Genomic DNA, 21,586 nt, shown 5'->3' on the forward strand with positions numbered 1-21,586 from the left:
TTTGGAAGGCCCTGGGTGAAGGGGAGCCTGCTATGGGCCCTCAAAGTTAGATTATGACAGCCGATCCGAGTCGCAACAACGGATTCAGAAGGGCTCTCCGAATCTAACATCATAATCGCTTGGTCGGAAATCTTCCAAGTCGCTCGGAAGCGCGACCTGTAGACACACAAAATTCGGCTCCAAATGACTCGGACTTTCTGAATGCCGTCCGTTTCGTATTCTGAACCAATTCGGAAAGTCCTAATATCGTAATTGGCCGTTCGGAAAGGTTTCCAAATCGGCCGGAAACAGGGCTTCCGAATCTGATTCGGCAAACCCAAATCTGATTAAGAGTCTTTCCGAACTGCATCGTAATCGACTCCTATTTGTTTAAATCTTTTATATTAAATTCATATAATTTTATTTGGTTGCAGCTTTTAATATACGTATTTTTGCAATAATATGTATAAATGAAACATATATATTTGCAATGATATGTCTACATTCTTTTAAAGGTATTATAATGTTAAATATATATATATATATATATATATATAAATATATATATATATATATATATATATATATACTTACCTGTATAATTACGATATTTTGTCCCCCATACTTTGAAGCCTATATTTTTGTACTTTATGAAGGAGCCAGTAGCCAGTAGCAGCTCCTGGAGGGAGTGCTGCCGGGCGGTGATGCAGGGTGGGGGAGGGGCAGGGTGGGGGGTAGTAAAGTCTGGATTATGGCCTAACGGAGGGAATTATACAAATAAATCAATGCGATGCAGCACGCGCAATGAAATTCATTTTATTTATGTATTTGTATACTTACCTCCATTAGGCCATAATCCGGACTTTACTACCCCCCACCCTGCCCCTCCCCGCCCTTCGTCACCGCCCGACAGCACTCCCTCCAGTAGCAGCTACTGGTAGTAGCTATGTAAAACAAATATTTTGGCCACAATATGTTTATATCATGCTATTTCTGTATTGCTATATTTTAACCTTGATATGATGTCATAGAAGACTCACAGGTGCTGTTACAGACTGACACCCTACAGTCAAGGGCAAACAGCTTTTGATTGGGATTTTCTGTATGATATACTTAAGTCACATACTTGCTTCATTGGAGAGCTCACCACCTTTGGGACAAGGAAAGAAGTAGCCACTCAATTGACCATAAAATCTACTTCACAATGTGCAGGTTATGATGGGATCAATTAATTACGTCCTTGAAATCTTTTAAATGTCCATTTTGAGTCCTTTTGACTGGGTTCATGATGTGGTTGAACTGGGAGTAGTTGGGGGTTTGTGCCAGCGAGATAAGAATGGGATAAATTTCACAAATAGCTATTTAAACCATAAGCCACTTAGGGAGAAAAAAAAAGAAATTAAAGGCTTGGGAAAGAAAGATTGGCGCTTATATAACTTACCATTGTTGCAAACAAACTAAAAATGTAAACATGGAGTTAGACCACAAAATTCCCTAAAATACCTTGAAATTTACCATAGAAGCACACACCAAAAGGAACAACATGATAATTGACTGTAGGAAAAAAAACACTGTTAGGTAGGCATTGGATATTTTGCGTTTCTAAGGCAGAAGAAAGATCTGTCAAAAGGAGTTCGAGAAATAAAAGAGTTTACAACGAGAGTGTTCATTAAGCTCATTTTTCTTTGGGAGACTCATGACTAAAGTGCTCTTGCTTACACAGCAAGAATGCGACGAGTAGCAGAACCCTTCATATATACATTAAACATTTACATACATTTTATATTCTCTAAAACATAAAAAATAGCGTAGAAGATTTCCATTCCGAAACGGGAGACTGCAGTTTGTCGACATAATTTGAAACGCGGCTGCTTTTCAACAGTGTCCCAGGAAATTTGAATGTTACGAAGAGCCAAAATTTCTACAAAAAAATGTGCAAGATTGGGAAAATCCCTTGTTCTTTTAAACCTGAGTCGAGCTACCACTTGCAGTCTTTTCGGCGGTTCCAATCAAATGTCAGCTGCCAATCCCAGCAGGAAAGAGTTTATGTTTCGGAGTCTGAGACTCATTGGAGAAAAAGGCGGGCATCAAAACACAAACGATTTCCTGGCCTCATACTTTTCTTTTTTTCATGTTGTTTTTATTTTTAAAATCAAAATTAAAACTACATTTCCACCCTGGCAGTCCTACTCACTTTGATGCTGCCAGCAGCACGGAGTATTTCACTCTTAAACGACAGTCAAAACTGAGAATTCCACTGTGTTGCTAGGCAACATCTACATTGTGACCTTCACAAAGGTATTAAGTAAATTTAATGTATATGTTTATATATATCTATAAATATATACATACATACATGCATAACGCATATATCAGAATATTTGTATATCGGGCATTTGCAAAAATCTGCAGTTTTGTCAATGAGTTGTGCATCAGTATATACTGATACACACGAATGAATATGTATACATGTAAACACAAACACACACACATATATATATATATATATATATATATATATATATATATATATATATATATATATATATATATATATATGCACATATACATATATTATTTTGTGTGTGAATGTATGTATATATATATATATATACACACACACACATATGCACACATACATACATATCTAAAACCTTCGCATTTCGTCACTGTTTATTCATCCATTTGTATATCAAACTAATTTGCAATGCACTCAAGAAATGAAATTTGCTCTTGGATGAATAAACAATGACATGAAAGACTGAAGACTGACTTGTCTACCATTTTGATGACCACAAAGCGGCCACTTAATTGCAACTTGCACATGAAATGTGCACCACTTGGATTAGTCAATGAAATGCAATCATGACGTTGTGGAATTTTGCAAAACTAAAAAAAAATTATATATATATTTTTTCGTTTGCAAAATTCCACAACGTCATGATTGCATTTAATTGACTCATCCAAGTGTGTGTGTGTAAGTATATATATATATATATATATATATATATATATATATATATATATATATATATATATATATATATATACATACATATATATATATATATATATATATATATATATATATATATATATATATATATATATATATATATATATATATATATATATATATATATATATATATATATATTTGTAAGTCTTTGGGATTTGGTAACATATTTCTTTACCTTTAGTCCATACTTGGAAAGTGGAGTTTGGTGTTTGCATGTTCAACCAAACAAGGCAACAGATATTGTGAAGACAGTATTACCAAAAACAAATTCAATTAAGGGCTTAAGAGCTTTTGAGTCACCCATCTTCAAACAATGCTCCCATAAGTAACTTTCTGGAAAAAGGTTCAACAATCAAATTCGGTAACATGTCTACTAATGTGAAAAACGGGTGTGCTCTGACATTATTGAAGATATTGTTATTGTACTTTACTCTCATGGCCACTCCACATTATCTTATAGTCTTAAAAAACATTTTCCTCGCATCCTTGTATTATTATATGCACCTGAAATTAACATTACTGGATTTTTTCCCTGTTGTAACTGTTTCTCAATTTATTTTGCAAAAATCAATGTAAAGGAAAATGAACATATCTACATTGAAATCTGAATTAAAAAAATATAAACATTTGAAGTTTTGTGAAATTAAAGGCATGGCTCCCAACATTATAGGGCAATATTGTAGGCCAATGTGTAGTATACATGCAGAGTGTAAGATGCTATTTATTACCATTGTTGAGAGAGTGGACTGCTCAGAATAGTGAGAATGGTAGCCTCGAGTGGCTCATGATGCCTCATCCCTTCCTGAACAACGCTAATGAATAGCATGTCACAATCGGTGCATCTGCATATATGATTTATGCCATACCGGTGTTAAGTCCATGCATTGAGAGAAAATCACATAAAATGAGTGCCATGACTATTAGCAGAGTGGTTTTTCTCTGTCAATTCATTTTAACATGAGTTCTGTGAGATAGTATGCAGTGCTTTCTCATGTCATTTACAGTATACTGCATAATATAAAATGGAATTTGACCTTCACACTTTAGTAACAAATGTGTGAATGTGCATTTATTACTACATTTATCGAAATAGTTTGTAGTGGGCAACAATTATTTTCACTAGCATGGCATATACTTATAACTTATATATCCTTACAGACAGAGACATGGACGCTACAAAGATGCAAGGAAATGTGCTTGTCTAAGACTCAAGACCATGTCCTTCTCAAACCCTTCAAATGCGTTTGTCAGGAGAAGCATTCTCGAGACGTGGTGTGGCTATCCTGATCTAAAGTTGTGCTTGTCGTTGCTGGTCAAGACTTTCCGAAGCTCAGCTTGGTGATAGTGTCCTTCTACTTCAACCTGATGGCAGATGAGCAGATGCTGACACTTGATCAGAACCTTTGAAAAATGTGCTTCTCTTTCTGACTGCATCATCTCAATTTTTCTGTGTAACCAATCCATATCATTGTTTTCAATTTACCCCAGAACCATGGAACATTATCCAACATTATCTGCACGTATTTCAGTTAATTTCCTTGGTGCTTATTCTCTTTAAACTAGTGTGAAAAAATAATGAGCACTTTGCTAAAGTTGCTAAAAAAGTCTCCAATTTTCTACATATTGAATTTACTATTTTAATTCTTTCTCTGTCAAGCTTGAAAAAAACATTTCAGCTTCCACTGAATAAAATCCTCTGCATGCAAGAAGCCTGCCATGAACTAATCCAATGAGTGACCAATTTGGATGAGTTTTCCTCCAGTTTCAAATAACTTGTGTTAGTAAATGGTAGTTCAAGCACCAAACAGATTGAAACCTCTTTCTTTCACAGACCTTTCTGTTGTTATTGCAAAGAACCTATTTCTAAATAACAAAATAAATAGAACATTTCTATGGCACTTGCATTGTTCTGCATAATTGTATGGGTTCCTTTTTGGGCGAGGGAAAAAGGGATAACCAAAATAAACAAATGAAAATGGTCAACAAAGGTCATATTTCCGACTCCCTTCTGTATGACCTCTGGTCCAATGCTATTGTTGCCTGAAGTCTGTCAAATTCATGTCTGCTGTCAGGACTCAGATTTCCCATACCCCTACTATCTTCATCCTCATCATCGTCATCCTCATCACGACTCATAAAAGCCAGTTCATTCTCGTAGCAGAAAGTGTTGTTGCCCGGAAGCAAAAACTTATTCTCCACCATCTCCTTCGCACTGCACCGCGGAGTTGATGGAACCTCATAGGTTTTGTGGAAATGAGAGTAGTCTACTTTGTATTGGTTTTTCTCCTCAAATAGGACAGGCTCGAAGCGGTGGCCCCACAAAATTTCATTGGCCAAGTATGAACTTCGGGCTTGTGCTGTCATGGCTGTCGCTTCCACCATCCCTTCAAGAATAACCACAATTTCAAAATCAGCCGATTCCAAGTCCTGCTGGCTAATCCCAAACAGTGGACTTTCTTCATCAATTTCATGAAGAATTGTAATTGGAGATACCAAGAAAATACGGTCTAAGCCTTTATCAAACCCAACGTTGATATCTATTTGGTCGAGTGGTATATATTCCCCTTCTTCTGTGATTCGAGGCTTAATTAGCTGAGCTCTGACATGAGCTTCGACAATGTGGCTCTTCCTAAGATTTCCGACTCTCCACATCAAGCTAAGTTTCCCATCTCTCATCGCTATCACTGCATGATGGCTGAAGAGTAAAGTTTGTGCCCTTTTCTTAGGCCGAGCCATCTTTGCCATAATTGCACCAATCATAAAAGAGTCTATTATACATCCAACAATTGACTGAAAGACCACCATGAATATAGCAATAGGGCATTCCTCTGTTACACATCGGAATCCATATCCAATTGTTGTTTGTGTTTCAATGGAAAATAAGAAAGCAGCCATAAATCCATTTACTTGAAGAACACAAGGCTTGAAGTTCTCATCTCCAGCAGGGTTTTCTAAGTCTCCATGCATGAATGCGATTAACCAGAAAACGAGGCCGAAAAGCAACCAGGATACCAAGAAGGCAAGTGTAAATATCATTAGCATGTACCTCCATCGAATGTCTACGCAAGTCGTGAACATGTCAGCGATGTATCTCTGAGACTTGTCATCCATGTTTGTAAACTGGACATTACACTGCCCATTTTTCTTCACAAACCTGTTCCGACACTTCCTCCTGGTGTGGATCTTACCATTGCCAAAGCCATTTACTCCTGGCATGGTGGTCAACCGGAGTCCTTCTTCTTCCGAGGATACTACACTATAAGGGTTGACCCTGCCTGCACTCATCCCTGCATAAAGCAAAGGATTGCTTCAGAAAGTGAGTTCTTTTCTGCTTCCCCTCCACTTTTGGCTCAAATGTAGTGTCGTTGCGAGGGTCCGGGGAGAAAATCTGCAACCACTCAGAGAATCTATAATGAGAACAAAAGAAATCAGTTAGTTGTGCAGTAAATATATAATGTAAATTATATTTAACTTTTACTAGTCAACACATCTTTCATAACATAAAGCAAAAGTATAATCCAGATTTTAGAGGGTGAGCGAGACTTAAATAGAGCAGTATAAGAATCTGAATTAACTGGTAGAGTATGAGTTATTATTTCAATACTTTTATCAATGCATTTGATAAATAATTACTGAACTTCGCAGAAGCCATTGTTCATTCAATAGCATCTTACCAGTTAGCATAAAAAAAAATCATTAAATATACATGATAGTATCATTTCAAACCAAGTCTATGGAGCAGGTAAAATGATAGGAACAATCCTATAGATTCTTTGTCTGCACATAGGAATGTATACAAACTAAAGCAGTTAATGTGTGCAATTCCATATCTTTTCCATGTGAAACGTCTGCTGTATTCAAGATTAACAATGGATTGGATTTAGATTGTAAAGGAAGACATACCTATTTGCACAGTTTTTCAATTTTGTACTTTCCTTGCATATTTACCTGGTGGGAATTTCTGTGATGAAAGTGCATTTACTACAGATATAATTTACACATTATGCTTGTCCGGCTACCATCGTTGTGGGATTGGGACCGGTTGACAAGTAGTCAGTAGCCCCCCGCCTACCTCTGCGCATTGTAATGTAGTGGTCCACCCTATGCCCTAGATGACGAGCGTGTATTTAAAAAACAAGGGAATCCCACAATTTACAAGAACCTGGGGTAATGAATAATGTTGCGAATAACAGTGGTTCTTTGAGGCCAATAGGTCTCGAGAATCTTTTTAAGAAAAAAACACAATGGGTACTATATATTTTTCTTTGGGACCCAACTGTACACAATATATCAAAGGCAAATGAAAAGCAGGACAATTTTTAGTATTGTACTGCAATTCATTTTAATTATACAATGTAGAGTATAATCCTATTTTTTATCTTTTTTGTTCAATTATTATGATACAGTGCTCACAAAAAAGTGAAAAATGTATGATAGTGAGTGGAAAACATTTTCACATGCATCCAGTTAAAGAACAAGATACTAGCTCCTTAGGACATTTTTTTATATAATAAAATAAGGAGTTAGGTTGTTCTATAGTCAACAGCGTTTTGATCTTATTTAGTTGAGATCATCATCAGGACAGATGTGAGAGCACCTAATATCTATAAGATTCAAACAAAAATTGTGGGGGTCAGAATGAGGAACCCCAATTGCCTGCTTAATTATACAATGATTAATTTAATAAAAAATAAAAAATGAAGGCCTTAATGTTCGAAGGTTTAGGGCCAATCCTCCCACAAATATGAGTATTAGTGGCTCAATTCCTTATTTTAATCATCTTTCTTTTCTATCATAATTTTTCTGTATTCATGTCCCATGTAACAATATGACAATTTCTGGGGATCAATCTTGCAAAGATTGCCACTAATCGAAATTACATGTACGAGGAGAGATATGACACATTTGAACATTAAGCATGATGACACATCACAAAACGTCTTCTATGTCCTGAAGAAATTCAAAGTTAAGAATGAAATGTGTTGGCTGTGCAGGTCTTTGTGTATAATGGAGAAATTGAAAGAAAAATAAAGACTCTTTTTGTAATATTTCTAAAGGTGTAAGTAAAATGCTTTATTTCTTTTCCACAAGTTGAACTAAACATCTAGACTTAGGGCCTTATTACGAGTTCGGTGGTCCATAGACCGCTATCCCAGCCGTGGTGGTCCAACTGTAGTGAGCTGTCTGCCATATTACGAGTTGGGCAGATTGGCTTTGCGAAGACCGTAGATGGACCGCTGGCACCGCCAGCACAATGCCGGGGTCACAGTCGGGGGAAGGTAGCCTCCATTGGGGAGCACAGAGGTGCAACACTAACGTCCATATTACAAGTTGACTTCCCGACGAGCTGACCTTAGCGGTCGAACCACCACCTAAAGGTTGACCGAAATTAGGGATTTGGGGTGCATACTCACCCCTTTCCAGTTCTTTCCAGCAGATCTCCGTGTGGGTCCCTTTCTCCAGGTCTCCCCTACACAGGAGCATCTTCATCCCGAGTAATACCACCCTGTGTTCAGCAAAATACACGTAATTGCTTTGGTACCATGTACCCATTACCAGGACTGTCCACATATGGGTCGGACTCCGGCAAAGGGTCAGTGGTATTTTTCCACATATATCATGCACATGTGTGCATTCAACACAAATGCAGTCGGAATGTACACACAGGCATCGGTATATATGGAAATACATTGCCCACCGTCACAAGACGGCCGCAGCCACACCACCGGCCCCTCGGTAAACTCGTATTAGAGAGATCAGTAGGCCACAGAGGCAGCATTCACCTAGCGGACGCAGTCCTTCGGCAGTCTGACTGCCAAACTGGTAATAAGGCCATTAGACACTAAGCCTAGAAGACATGAACAGGAAAACTTGAACAGTATTACAAGGATTTATAGACAGTGGATCTCATAAAGAAGGGCTATGGGATGGTGAGAAACATCTCTGGCCCAGGCAAACATGAATATGGATCCTGGAAAAGAGACACAGGAATAGGCACAGATCCTGGGAGTATGAGGAACAGAGACACTTGCACAAACAGTTTTTGCTACCTGGAAAAGGATGCACAGATACTGAAACAAGAAACTGGGTCAAGAAACCATGAAAGACACTGCCCAACCCTAGACACATGAATAATATAAGGGATGAAGTACCTTCTGCCGTACATTATAAGGAGTTCCATGACCATAAAGACTAGCGAAACCGAAGGCCAAGTTCCTTTATAAGGCTATGGAACTCCAAGGTGACTTGCAAAATCCTTGTCATGTACGACAGGGGGTACTTTTTACCATATAATACACCATTATCTTTCCCACAAACCAGTTAAAACCTTGATATATAGCTCTTTCATATGAAAAAAGCGAGCATATTTGAAAACATGAAAAATTTAAATAAAACCTCTAGTGCAAAAATAAACACATCAAAAACCTGATATTTGTTGCAAACAGAAATTAGAAACAGTTCAATATAAATCAGTTTAAAAGAAAAGCTGTAGTAGCTCAGAATGTGTAGAAACATGTAGAAAGATTCTAGATTTTCTCTATATAAAGAGTGCAAAAATAAGCACACACTCTCTGCTTGTCACTGTAAGCTATTAAAATAGAGCAGAAGAAAGAAAAGCAACATTCTGTTTTTATTGCTTTAAACAGCTGTGTCAATTTTGCTCCATGACCTGACCAGCCTTTCACCTTGACTGCTGACTCAGGCAGCTAGCTTAGTGACTCAGAACTTGACTGCAATGACTTATAATAGTTAAGTTCTGACATCTTTTTATTATAATCGGCAACTGAGTGCTTCACTAGTCACCTATTAGAAAGAAATTAGAGACTTGCATTTATACAGGGATTACAGAATCCCATGTATTATAACACAGAGACGAATCGCTCCGCAAACTAACATAAACCATGAATCACTCCAGGTCAATAATCTTAGCACTGGAATAAGTGTGTTACAAATATCACCATCAATGCAAAATAGCAAGCACGAAGCATAACTACAAGCTCAAATCACACCTAAATCATATTTATGTGGACAGAACATAATTTTGAGCTATCAAATTCCACCATATGAATTGCAGAATCAACTATTGTGAAGTTTTAGTATGCACAATGGTAGAAAATCAACTAGTATGGTGTTTTTTTCCGGCATTCTAAGTTTAGGTTTGAAGGAGGCTAGATAGTGCTTCTGGGTGTGTCACATTGGATAAATAGTTGGCCAACCACAAAATTGCAAGTCTGCCGGTAATCACATAATTTGGGGACAATTGTTTCTGTAAAAAGAGGGAGTAAGTGCCTTTCTAGCAAGGGAAATTGTGGAGAAAAAACCCATATTTAAGCAATTTGTCTCTAGCAGACAGCAAGCATATGTTGTTGTTCAACTGTGCGATTAAAATTGTTGAATAAAATTTTTGCAACAGCAAAAATCGTTCTAATGCACTTATACAAACTATAGGACAGTCATAATTTTTGCCCTGATCATCCCCATTTTTTTTTACTGAGACTAGTGGTTACTGACTCTGAAAGTTCCCTGGGCTCTCCTAACTAGACCCAAGGCCAGTGTTCTGTCCTTCAGAAGTATATGGTAATTGGTGTAATTACAATTGACTAAGATAACTTACCCATAAGTCCCTATTATAGGGTAGGGCATGTAGGTTTAGCGACCCCAGTAGACTTAACACACTTAAGGGTGCATTTCTGTGGTGGCTGGTATCATTTTAAATCCAGCCCTGCCTTGCAGGCTAGTTTTAAAATATAACTGTGTACACATTTGACTTTGGAATTAAAAGTACTCTCAAAGTCCAAAACTATTGTTTTATTGCATATAGGTCAACCCTTCGGTCTACCCTAGGTGCCCCAATGGTATGGTGCCTTGTTATTAAAAGCAAGGACATTATAAAATATGTTTTATATGCTCTGGTGAGGGAAAACCAGCCAAATTAATTCCCCTCATTGTAGTGCTGCTAGATCCATAGCTAACATGGGAATGCATTTTCAAACTTTATTAAAGTCTAACTTTTGGCAGGAGTTAGCTAGCAACATAATTCAAACTGTCAACATCATAATTACAATACATCCAACAACTTGCCAGGGTGGGATTAATTATACCTATTGCAGGAAAGGAATTTTAAAACTTACTTTCCCGAAGTTCCCTATAACAGCACAGTAGCAGCCTCTTCTGATTGGCCAGCCTCTGACAGCCTTAGTCATGCTGCTCCCTGATTAGGTGTGAAGAGGCCTGGGGCTGAAGCAATTCAGCCATTTGGTGGGAGGAGATTTGCTTCCTGGAGAAGCCAGGGACAGTAAGGGGGATGGGAAGATTAACTGGACTTCAAAGGTAGAACCAAAGATGGTGCAGGGCCCAGGCTAGCCCCAGTTTCCTTGATCTCCAGCCAGATGGAAGTCCCTCTAATTAGATTAGGAGAGGGGCTGGAAGGGGAGCATAGGCAAATGTTAGCCACATCTCAGCGTTGGTTTAGCCAGACCTGAACTCCAAGGAGAGAGTTTCTCCATTTAGATCTTTGGAGAAATGTGCATTCTGGGACAAATATTAATAATAATCCACATTTGTAAAGCGCACAATCACCCGTAAGGGTCTCTAGGCAATGGGGGCCATCGGGAAGATTAAGCAAGCTATTGCCCAGAGTCGCATGGTGCTGGGCTAATCTGCCGCCAGTGCTGGGGTTCGAACCGTGATCCCCAGATTCCAGAGTCGCCCTAGCCGCGGCGCCACACCTCTTCCCAGGAAGATGCTATGGCAGGAGGTGGCAACTTGAACCCCACTGGTAAAGGTCCCCCCCCCCCTTGTCAGCCCAGAATGAGGAATAAATATGGGAGATCTACAGGAGCATCTCAGATCCCTGCCTGAAACATCTGGAGAAGAAGGCCTGCCCTACTGGACCCTTGAGCTTTACCACAAACGTCTTGCACTCAGAAGGACTGAAACTGCTGCACTCTCAAGGCTCCACACAAGAAAGGACTGTGCCTGTTTGAAATGATAAGGAGTGGACTCCCGGAGGAGCAACAGGTAGAAAAGTGCTGGGAAAAGCCACCTCCATCATACACTGAAAGGACTACTCCAGCTGACCAGCTTCACCTGTTTTTTTCTGGACTGACCAGGTGCATTGTGGGAGATTGAGCCACAGACCCTAAGAGGCAAACCAGAGCTCCAGAACCCATTGCCGGTAGTGGTGGGCATGTTCTGACCCAAAGCAAACCTTTCAGAAGAATATCTGAAAGTTTGGGAACTTTTTGCCAAAGTCTGAGAAAAAGCTCCAGGAGAAGATCAGCTCGATGTCGAGAGTCAAGCCATCGTCATCGAATCGGCCTGACCATGCTGGTTTGTTCTGTAGAAAGCTACGGAGCTCCCTGTTTTTGAGCAGAAAGAACCACTGAGGCATTGCACAGGACCAGGCCCCTATCGACAAATCGAACATCAGATCTGAAAGACCCAAGGACCCACTGACGAGCCTGTTGATGAGAGTAAAGCTCCAAAAAAGTGACTTAGTGTGTAAGTACAATCTTGACCGGGACTTAGCACTCATTGTAGCCAACCTGTGCTACATCGCGGTCAGCGGGAAACTCTGACATTGTCCCAATCCAGCGCAATCAGATAGCCACAAACGACGCTTCATTTTTTTTGGCACTAGAAAACAAATCATTTAATTTAATCTTTAAAAATTCATATTTCTAGTTCCCTACTTTGGATGTTTGTCATTTGGGTGTCATTCAAAAGATAAAAATATTGTCTATTTTTATGAATTGGTGTTGGTTTTGTATTGCGTTGTGTCTTTTACTTACTTACTGTTTTGCTGATATTAAATGTTTTACACACCTGTCTCCTAAATTAAGCCTGGCTGTTCGTCTGCCAAGCTACCATGGGTTGATCAAGGAATCATTTATTGTGACTTGTCTGGACCTTTTTTGTGATTGTGGTGTTATTACTAACTGTAAGTACCTACCTGCACCTACCAATAAACCACTGTCCAACACAAACTTTCCACCAAATCACATCTTGGTTTATTTTTTCACTTAGAGAAATCCTGAAAATCTACGATTGTTGTAGATTTACAGCAGTGCTCCCCAGATTCCTTGTGGTTCCTATAAAGTCTAGCTATCTACTCCAAGTCTAAGAGGAGTAATAAACAGAAGTAGATTTCTCACTTTTAAAAAATGAGCTGTTAATAAGGTGGCCCATTCTCACCTTCTGTATGAACACAAGTATTACCTACTTTTCTTCCTATCATTAATAACTGTCCTTGCTCTGCTCGTTATTTCCTTGAAATAGGATCACTAGTCCTCTTGCATATTTTTCTTAATGTAAACCTTTAGCTCTCAGCTCTTCTCAAGTAGCTTCTACCTGGATCCACCAGTGTGTAGGAGAATGAAAAGAATGTGAGGGTGTGATGAAGAAGAGGCATTACCAGTTATTGCATGACGCCATACTGAGACTACAGTTAAGTCAACAGCCTATTGCTTTTTATTAAGTCCGGCCTGTCTATCAGTGGCTTACCCTCTCAGAGATTCTCAAAGATGTTGAGAATTTCCACATGATAAGGATGCTTCCTGTTTATTATTCTGGATATTTTTATGCCTGAATTGGAGTGTTGTCCACTAAACATGTGCTCTGTTAAAATGCTCTTCCTTTCAACCCTAAAACAATCCCTGCTACTTTGAGTCAGCCCTGGTTCTGTCATAGGCCCAAGGCCAACACAATTGTTAGGTGGCAGTAGAAGACCATGCGACATCTTCATACTGCATATCGGGGCCCCTGCACCACATGAGCTACAGGTACACCCCATACGTAGCTAGAAATTATGATTTTATTATTTATACATTCATCCAACCCTAGAACTGCAGCTTACTTGAAATGAAAGACCAAACCTGCAGCCAAGATGAATAATTTAGGTAAATAAGGGGTTCAGACTATGGGCCTTTAGAACAACAGCACCTCCCCCTCCCCCCCGCATGAACCCCCCCTCCCCCCCGCACCTGAACACATGATGTCAAGAGCTTCAGAGGGGTGATGCTCAATAAAGGGTGTGGAGAGATGACATGAGCTTGCTGCATTGAGATTCACCAGTGGATTACTCTGATGCCACCTGTGTACCTTCAGGAAGGGCATCCCTCTGGATTCCTTGTCTCCTCTGCTTTGTGGGATACATTGTGGGCAGGGCCGGCTTTAGGGCGGTGCGACCGGTCTCACTGTACCGGGCGCTGACTTGGGGTGGTGGCACCATGTTTGCAAGTATATTATCGTTTTAAAAGCACCCACTGCTGCATTCCTTGCCTCCAGCAATTTTAAGGCATCAATAAAAATGTCAAGATGACTCCAGTGATTAATGTTTTTCCTGGAGAGAGACCCTGAGTTTTGTCTAGGGGAAGTTTGGACTCATCATGAAGTAGCGCAGAGGGTGGATATGCCTGTTGCAAAGAACGTTTACCATGCAGATCACAGAGTACATATAATGTAAATAGGTCAGTGGGTCACTGCTTTTGTCAGAGAGATAATTTTGTTACTTGCAGTTTATAATTTAAAATCCTAATATAGCAAAGTGAGCTATTAACTGTCATCAAAGAGCTGCATGCAAAGTGCAAGGTTTTTATATTGGAGCTATATGGTTTTTTTCCCCAGTCTTTCATTATCCTAATCTTGCAAAAAGGGTTCGTTTGGGAAGAAATCAATTCTTATTATTAAAGAGAACCCCTAACAATGCAGTTTTAAATTCAGACGTTGTGCTTTTCCAGGCCAAGCACTCTTAAACAATACTGCCTAGCAGTTTGGATGACATGTGACTCCTACACCATTAGTCCTCCTGAAACAGGCGGAACATGTAACATTCCCTATACACTGACCTACACACGTATGGTTGTCTCTGTGCAATGTGTGTGTTATATAAAGAGATCTGACACCTTACACTGGTATGAGAGGCGCTATAAAACTAAATGAATCAGAGAGAGAGTGGTTATGGAGGCTTGAGGGGCACTGTTAAATGGTGGTAGTGAGGGAATCCGTGGCAGAGGTGGTCATTGGGGGAGTTATCAAACATTGTTGCATAGGGCGCCACCAGTGCTACAGCCATCCCTGACTGTGGGGGTGCTCCCTGAAGGTGATGGAAGGCTTCAGAAGGGGACGGAGATAATCGGCTATATGGGACAGAAGTGAAGGCAGCCCCATGAATCTATAGATTGAAAATGCACTGTTCATTGCCTTGCTACTCAGTCCAAGATATCAAACGTGAGCCAAGGTTGCTCTTATTAAAACGCATTTACCTTTCACAACGTGTCTTTTTGCGTAGTTTGGGATTTCGGGCACAGTTTTAATCAAAAGTACATCATCTCTCGGCCACTGCAGGCCAGGCCAAAGTACAGATGCGCTTCCAAGAGACCCAAAAATGAAATATGTCTTGCTTCAGAATCAGCGTATTAAAGCATACATCCAGAACCAGCCCCTGGAAGGACGTGGGGACATGCAAGTGATTGTCCAGCAGGGTTCTGAGAGATTCTGTTTTCCGATTGGCTAATATGTGTCATTGGCATCATGGACCAGTCAGCTCTGCCGTGCCCTGGGGTCTGAGGCGCCTGCAATGAATTCAATTGGGCAAGCGGCCAAGCTCTCGATGCTGCACGCGGCTGTTTCAGGAGGACTATTAACAACAGCAGATCAATATATTTCTGTTTCATTTCTGGTTAAGGGCACATTAACATTGTGTGATTTTTTTTCAACGGAAACTGAGCTGCTGGTTTGATGGTCTTTTTTGCAAGCATCATTTTACATGTTGGGAAAAAATATGGGGATGTTTTCATAACACAAATCTCTCAATGTCACTGGACTGCACTCAGTGTATGCATCACCTGAAACTACAGCGTCCGAAATAAAGTCATTTTATATGGAAACAGTCAGAATACACGTGACCTGGCCCAAAGTAATAAAGATTTAGCAGGGCTGCCTGCCACACATAACTAGAATTGTACCCCAGGGCCTCTCTGGAAAGAAAATAACTGAAGCCTCCCCTGTCTTCATAGCTGAGTGTTTGATTGGAATTTATTTTCTAGTGGTCATTAATGAATAGAGCATGTTTATATTTTTATTATTTACGTTTGTGATGTTTTCTGCAGTGTGTGAAGGAGACACCAACAGTGCTTTCTCATTGGCCCTACCTGACGCCTATAAAATATTCTGACACCGAGGCAACTTTTTTCCCTGAAGTTTTATATAGCGTGAACTCGACCCGAAGGTTTTGGAGCGCTTTCTACTTGACCACCAGTTGCATTACACAAAGAAACATTCCTTTTCGGTAGGCACGGGGAGATTTAGGGGCAAATTATCAAGAACGGCGTTAAAATTATCGCCACTTTAGCGGCAGAAAACTGTCGCTAAAGCGGCAATAATGGGCTTGATAATATGCCCTTGAGAATTCCAATAGAAGCCCATGTTCACACCAGAACCAGGGCATATTATCAAGCCCATTATCGCCGCTTTAGCGCGCTAAAGCATCGATAATTTTAACGCCGTTTCTTGATAATATGCCCCATAGTGATTTGCCCAGAATCACAGGATGTTGAGCCGACGCCGAGACTCCAAAGTCCGGAACTCCGGCCACTAGGCCACAATGTAGATTATGTACACCATCATATATAAGAAAGATTGGGGATCACCACCTAAATTACAAGATTTACGCACTTGACTGCTTGTCACGTCAAATTTCCTGATAAGGTACCTGGGACCTCAGAAAAGTAGACAGCTGGAATGGTGTTTTTTTCTTCCCCTAAACCTATGCTGGGCTCAGGTCAGGTAACACACAAAAGCGCCCAGAGGCGGAATGTTTAGTATGACCTATGTAAGCGCAGTCATCCATCAATCATCCATCTATACACCAGCTGCCATTGCCTCTGGTCATGTTTACATACCGCTGCCGTTCTGCACCAGTCTTTTAGGTGAACCAGGCCCATTCGGCCTAGTCGAGCGTGCTTGCACTTGCCAATGCCTTTTGTGAATCTAATCTGTAGAGCGCCGCAGAACTTTGCGTGTGCACTTGAAATGTTGTAATTTTAGCCGCACTCATTTTGCATAGACGTAATAAATAATATCTTCGTGTCTGACGCTCACTCATTGACACAGGCGCGTTATTAATACGTCACCTCCCAGAGTCAGCTTCTACGTAGCAACAAATCATAGTTAAGGAACTCTCAGCTTGACGTTGTTCGTGACCTTGAGGGTTATGTTAGAAGAGGTCAATGTCATTGTTCCCAACCGCCAGAGACACGTCCATCAGTCCTTGAGCCGCGTCTGGCAACTTCAGCACCGCAGGACAGGCAGGTAGCCAAACTGCACAGTGATGGTGGAGACTGGCTCTAAGCGAACCAAGAGAGGCTCGTGCCTGGCTCAAGGTCACTCATTGGCTTGGCTCGGGTGTTCTTCGTTTAATATAGAGGAAGAGCCAAAGTCAAACCAGCAATTGAGATCACAATAAGGGGCACATGCATCATTGGTTTTTGCATTCGCAAACGGTGCGAATCGCAATTTTCGGCCGTTTGCGAATGCAAAAACCTTTTTTGGGATGCATCATAAAAAAAAAAAATGTTTGCAATTTAAGAAATTGCAATTTTTTGCGATTTCTTAAATTGCAATAGCATTTAAGAAATCGCAAATTTTGCGATTTCTTAAATGCTATGATGATTTTTTTTACATTGCGAATTAGGAAGGGGAAAATTACCATGAAGTAAACCTTCATGGTAATTTCCGAAAAGTTTCAAAAATGCACAAAAGTGCATTTTTGAAACTTATATTTTACACACACACATGCCCTTGGGACATGTGTGTGAGTAAAACGTACTTACGTAACATTTCAGGGGTGCAGGGGGGGTCCTTTGGACCCCCCTGCACCATTGAAATTGCATTCTCATTTTGCGACTCCTTAATTGCAAATTCGCAAAATGAGAATGCCTTCCCATTGATTCCTAAAGGCCTCTAGGCCCATAGGAATCAATGTAAAGCAATTCCTTAATTGCGATTCGCAATTAAGGAATCGCAAATAAGGAAAATTAAAAAATCGCAAAAAGTTTTGCGATTTCTTGATGCATAGGAATTTGCGATTCCTAAATTGCGATTCCTTAATTTTCGCAATTTAGGAATCGCAAATTCCTACAACGATGCATGTGGCCCTAAGGGTTTAAAAATAATACAAGCTATATATTCTATCTGAAAGAAGAATCTTTAAAGAAAAATAGTGCAATCCATTTCCTATTTCTTGATATATTGCCTTATTTATTTCTGAGTTAATAGGGCAAAAAATGAATACACACACCCACATGCATGTACACACATACACGTACACATATACACACACTCAGTCATAGACACTTGTACGCACACACATATACAGACTACACGTGCGCGCACACAATATACACATACAGACTTATATAGGCACACACATGCACACCCACAGATTTCCACACACAAACACATTCACTGTATTTAAACATCTGTGTCGCTCTGTCATCATGACAAAAAGTGGCAGAATTTCAACCCCAGATGGAGGGTTATAAGGGCTTAGGCTGTCAGTGCTCTCATATCCCATTGGACTAGAGCAAACAGCGAATCTATCCCTCTCCGCTCCCACCCTTGTTAATGCCCAGGAACCAATCCCGCGCTCCATAATATCTTAAGAGGCACATTTACAATGAAGTGGCAAAGCGTGCCGTTAAGGCAAGAAGGCTAACGACACCAGGGCCGGACTGGGAACAGAAACCGGCCCTGGCAAACTGCTCAGCTGGCCCCCCTGGGGTGAGGGGGAGTGCAGCTGAGCAGTTTGCAATGGCCGGTTTCGGCAGATTTAGTTACAGGGGGCCGATATTGCCGACCCCATAACAAAAACGCCCCCCTGGGGCCCAAACCGGCCCCCACCCTAGCGGCCTACCGGGGAAACGCCCGGTGCCCGCTAAGGCCAGTCCGGCCCTGAACGACACGCTTCGTCACTTTAGAAACGCAGGGCTGCACCATATTTACTAGAATATGGTGCAGCTCTGCATTTCCCCCTGTGCTGGCGCTAACGTTAGCTGCCTAGCGCCAACGCAGGCCCCCTTGCACCATAGTGCAAGGGTGCCTGTGTTGAGGGCAAGATTGTAAATGTGCAGCAAGGTCTTCCTTCCTGCACCTAAACAATCTTTAAATTACGTTTTAAACACTTCTATGTGTGCTGCTTAATGCAGAACACATGTAAGTTGCAAAACGCCATTTTTTTAAAATGATTGTTTACGTGCAGGAAGGGGGACCTTCCTGCACATAAACAATCATAGGCAATTTGCAGTTTCTATGTGTGCTGCACAAGGCAGCACACATGGAAACAGCAAAAACGAGGTGAAATAAAGCATTTCTCCTCGTTTAGCCTGTTTAAGATCAGGTTTTCCCTGGTCTTAATTTTGGTGCTGCCTCCTATTTACGTTGCCCTTGTACATAAGAGGCAGTGTCAAAATCAATGGGTGTTGTGGAACGCCCACAGCAACACCAGTTGCCCTCCCCTTTCACGCTAAGCATAGCGTGAAAGGGGGCCTTGTTTACAAGGCAGCGTTAAGCCACATTAAGTGGATTAACAAGGCCTTGTAAATAAGACGAGGCCCCTATCGCCGTTGTGGTGACGATAGGGGCTTGTAAATATGCCCCAGAATTTCTATTGGTGATTTTTGCTCCTGGGTCTTTGGGTTTCAATCCAAGCATTAGCATTTGACCTGAAAATTGTCTGAATCTAGTCACCTATCTTGCTCTGACAGATAGTGAAAACATTTGTGAGGTATAAAGGGCAAAAACTGTACAAAGGACTATCCAGGAGTGTTCTAAATATGGAGCCCCATCTCTCACCTGTCCACATCTCATCTTATTTCCTGAAACCCATAGGTGCACCCTCCTTATCATTCAATGGAAATGCTATGCTGGCTTCTCTCTGCAACTTTCAAGAGCTATTGACACACTGCCTTGAACTAAGTGAAACATGGGTCTGACCCTATTTGACATGTTGAAGACATGTAGCACCAGGCAAATGTTACTGTTCACTTCCTAAAAATCACCCAAGGCGACCAGTTGCTATAGAAATGTCATCATTGACAGCAATGGGTACATACACTTCATTGTGATCAAGAACAAGGGCAACCCTATGTGATGCCTGTCCCTACTGTATTGTTTACATAGCCACCACTGATATAATTTGTGAATCATTTTGATGTTTTGCTCAACTATTTGTTCTACTCTATCTGTACATTATATAAGGTTTTAATAAAACCTAATAAAAAAAGAACAATAAAACAAAAAAACAAGGGCAACCCTACTCACAAGGAACCAGGGTATATATTATGCAAGGAGAAATAACGGTTTCGACCCCATGATTAATGAGGGGTCTCATCAGGAGCTAAAAATGAGGTCCACCCGAAAAATGTTATCTCAGTGTTGACAAACCAAAAGGTGCTCAGAAAACACGTGATAAGGAAGTGTGCTACTCACATAGGGCCCGGCCGGGCACCTAGTGAGAGGGAAGTTGCTTGTTACAGACAGGCATCAGGAAGTACACTGAAAGGAAAAGTGGGCAATTGCACACCGGAGGTAATGTCCGGCAGCATCAGGAATGCGGCGTCAATGGAGGGCAAGACGCGCGCTCGGGGCTGCCTCGTGGTTACGAATGTGACCGCGTTCCTTTCAACAGCCCATGGGTTTGAAACGCTGTCGACCAGTAGCGGTCGGCAGTAGGAGTTACTGCAGGGCGGTGATGTGGGAAGGGGGAGGGGCAGGGTGGGGGGTAGTAAAATTATTATCTATTTTGTTTATATGATCCACAGGAATTGTTGTTTCTACTTACATACATATACTCCATGGCAGGATCAATAGTTTAGTGTTATTGTCAACTAATATCAAGCACACCTTCTGCCCCCAAAAAGGCACGTGTGTCCAGTTACACATATGGCAAATCAGATTTCCTTTTTTTACTTCTTCAGTTTCTGCAAAGTTTTATGGAGTTCATTTTCAGCACAATATCAGCAAATTGCCTGGTGAACTCTGCTCTATACGCACCATACATATGTTCTAAAGCTGTGGTCACAAAAAGCGCTCACAATTTGCATACAGATTTTTTTTTACCACTAAGCTATTTTATGAACTGACCAATGTACTAATAGGTCAGTCCATGAAATAACAATTTGGAGAGGGTCGCTGAACAATCGACAGATGACACAGTGTGATTCCCTCTGATTAGCTGCAAAGACAGTGATGGCGGCCTGCAAGGGACAGTAGACCAATATTGTTTTTTCAAGGCGTCCAATTTGCTTAATGGAATCAGGATTGCTTTAAAAAAAAAAAAGGTATTCAGTTTAAAAAAAAATTAATTGAGGGGAGATATTGGACCAAAAGACCACGCCTTACTCCCCTTGAAGCTGCTACCCAAAATTCATAAATGGGAAGGGGCCCCAAGGCAGCTGCTTCCCCATTGCAAATGAGGTACCACCCCAACTTCGAAGTCGATAACTTTTCAGTGGTGTACAACAGGATTTACGTTCTGAAACCATGATACATAGGTTACCCATTTTGTACTGGGAAAGGATGCCCTAA

At 40.7% G+C, this 21,586-nt stretch overlaps 1 protein-coding gene across 1 annotated transcript in view; it reads right to left on the reverse strand.

Moving 5' to 3' along the window:
- Nucleotides 1-3,127: 3,127 nt before the first annotated feature.
- LOC144786107 (ATP-sensitive inward rectifier potassium channel 12) overlaps nt 3,128-21,586 on the reverse strand; it is a 236,252-nt gene continuing 217,793 nt past the window's right edge. Inside the window, exon 2 of the mRNA XM_078665062.1 lies at nt 3,128-6,405. Coding sequence (XP_078521188.1) covers nt 4,988-6,283 — 1,296 coding nt within the window. The 5' untranslated portion in view covers nt 6,284-6,405 and the 3' untranslated portion in view covers nt 3,128-4,987. The remainder of the gene's footprint in view (nt 6,406-21,586) is intronic.

This window comes from Lissotriton helveticus, chromosome 10 (assembly GCF_964261635.1).
Source record: "Lissotriton helveticus chromosome 10, aLisHel1.1, whole genome shotgun sequence".
In the NCBI taxonomy this organism is placed as follows: domain Eukaryota; kingdom Metazoa; phylum Chordata; class Amphibia; order Caudata; family Salamandridae; genus Lissotriton; species Lissotriton helveticus.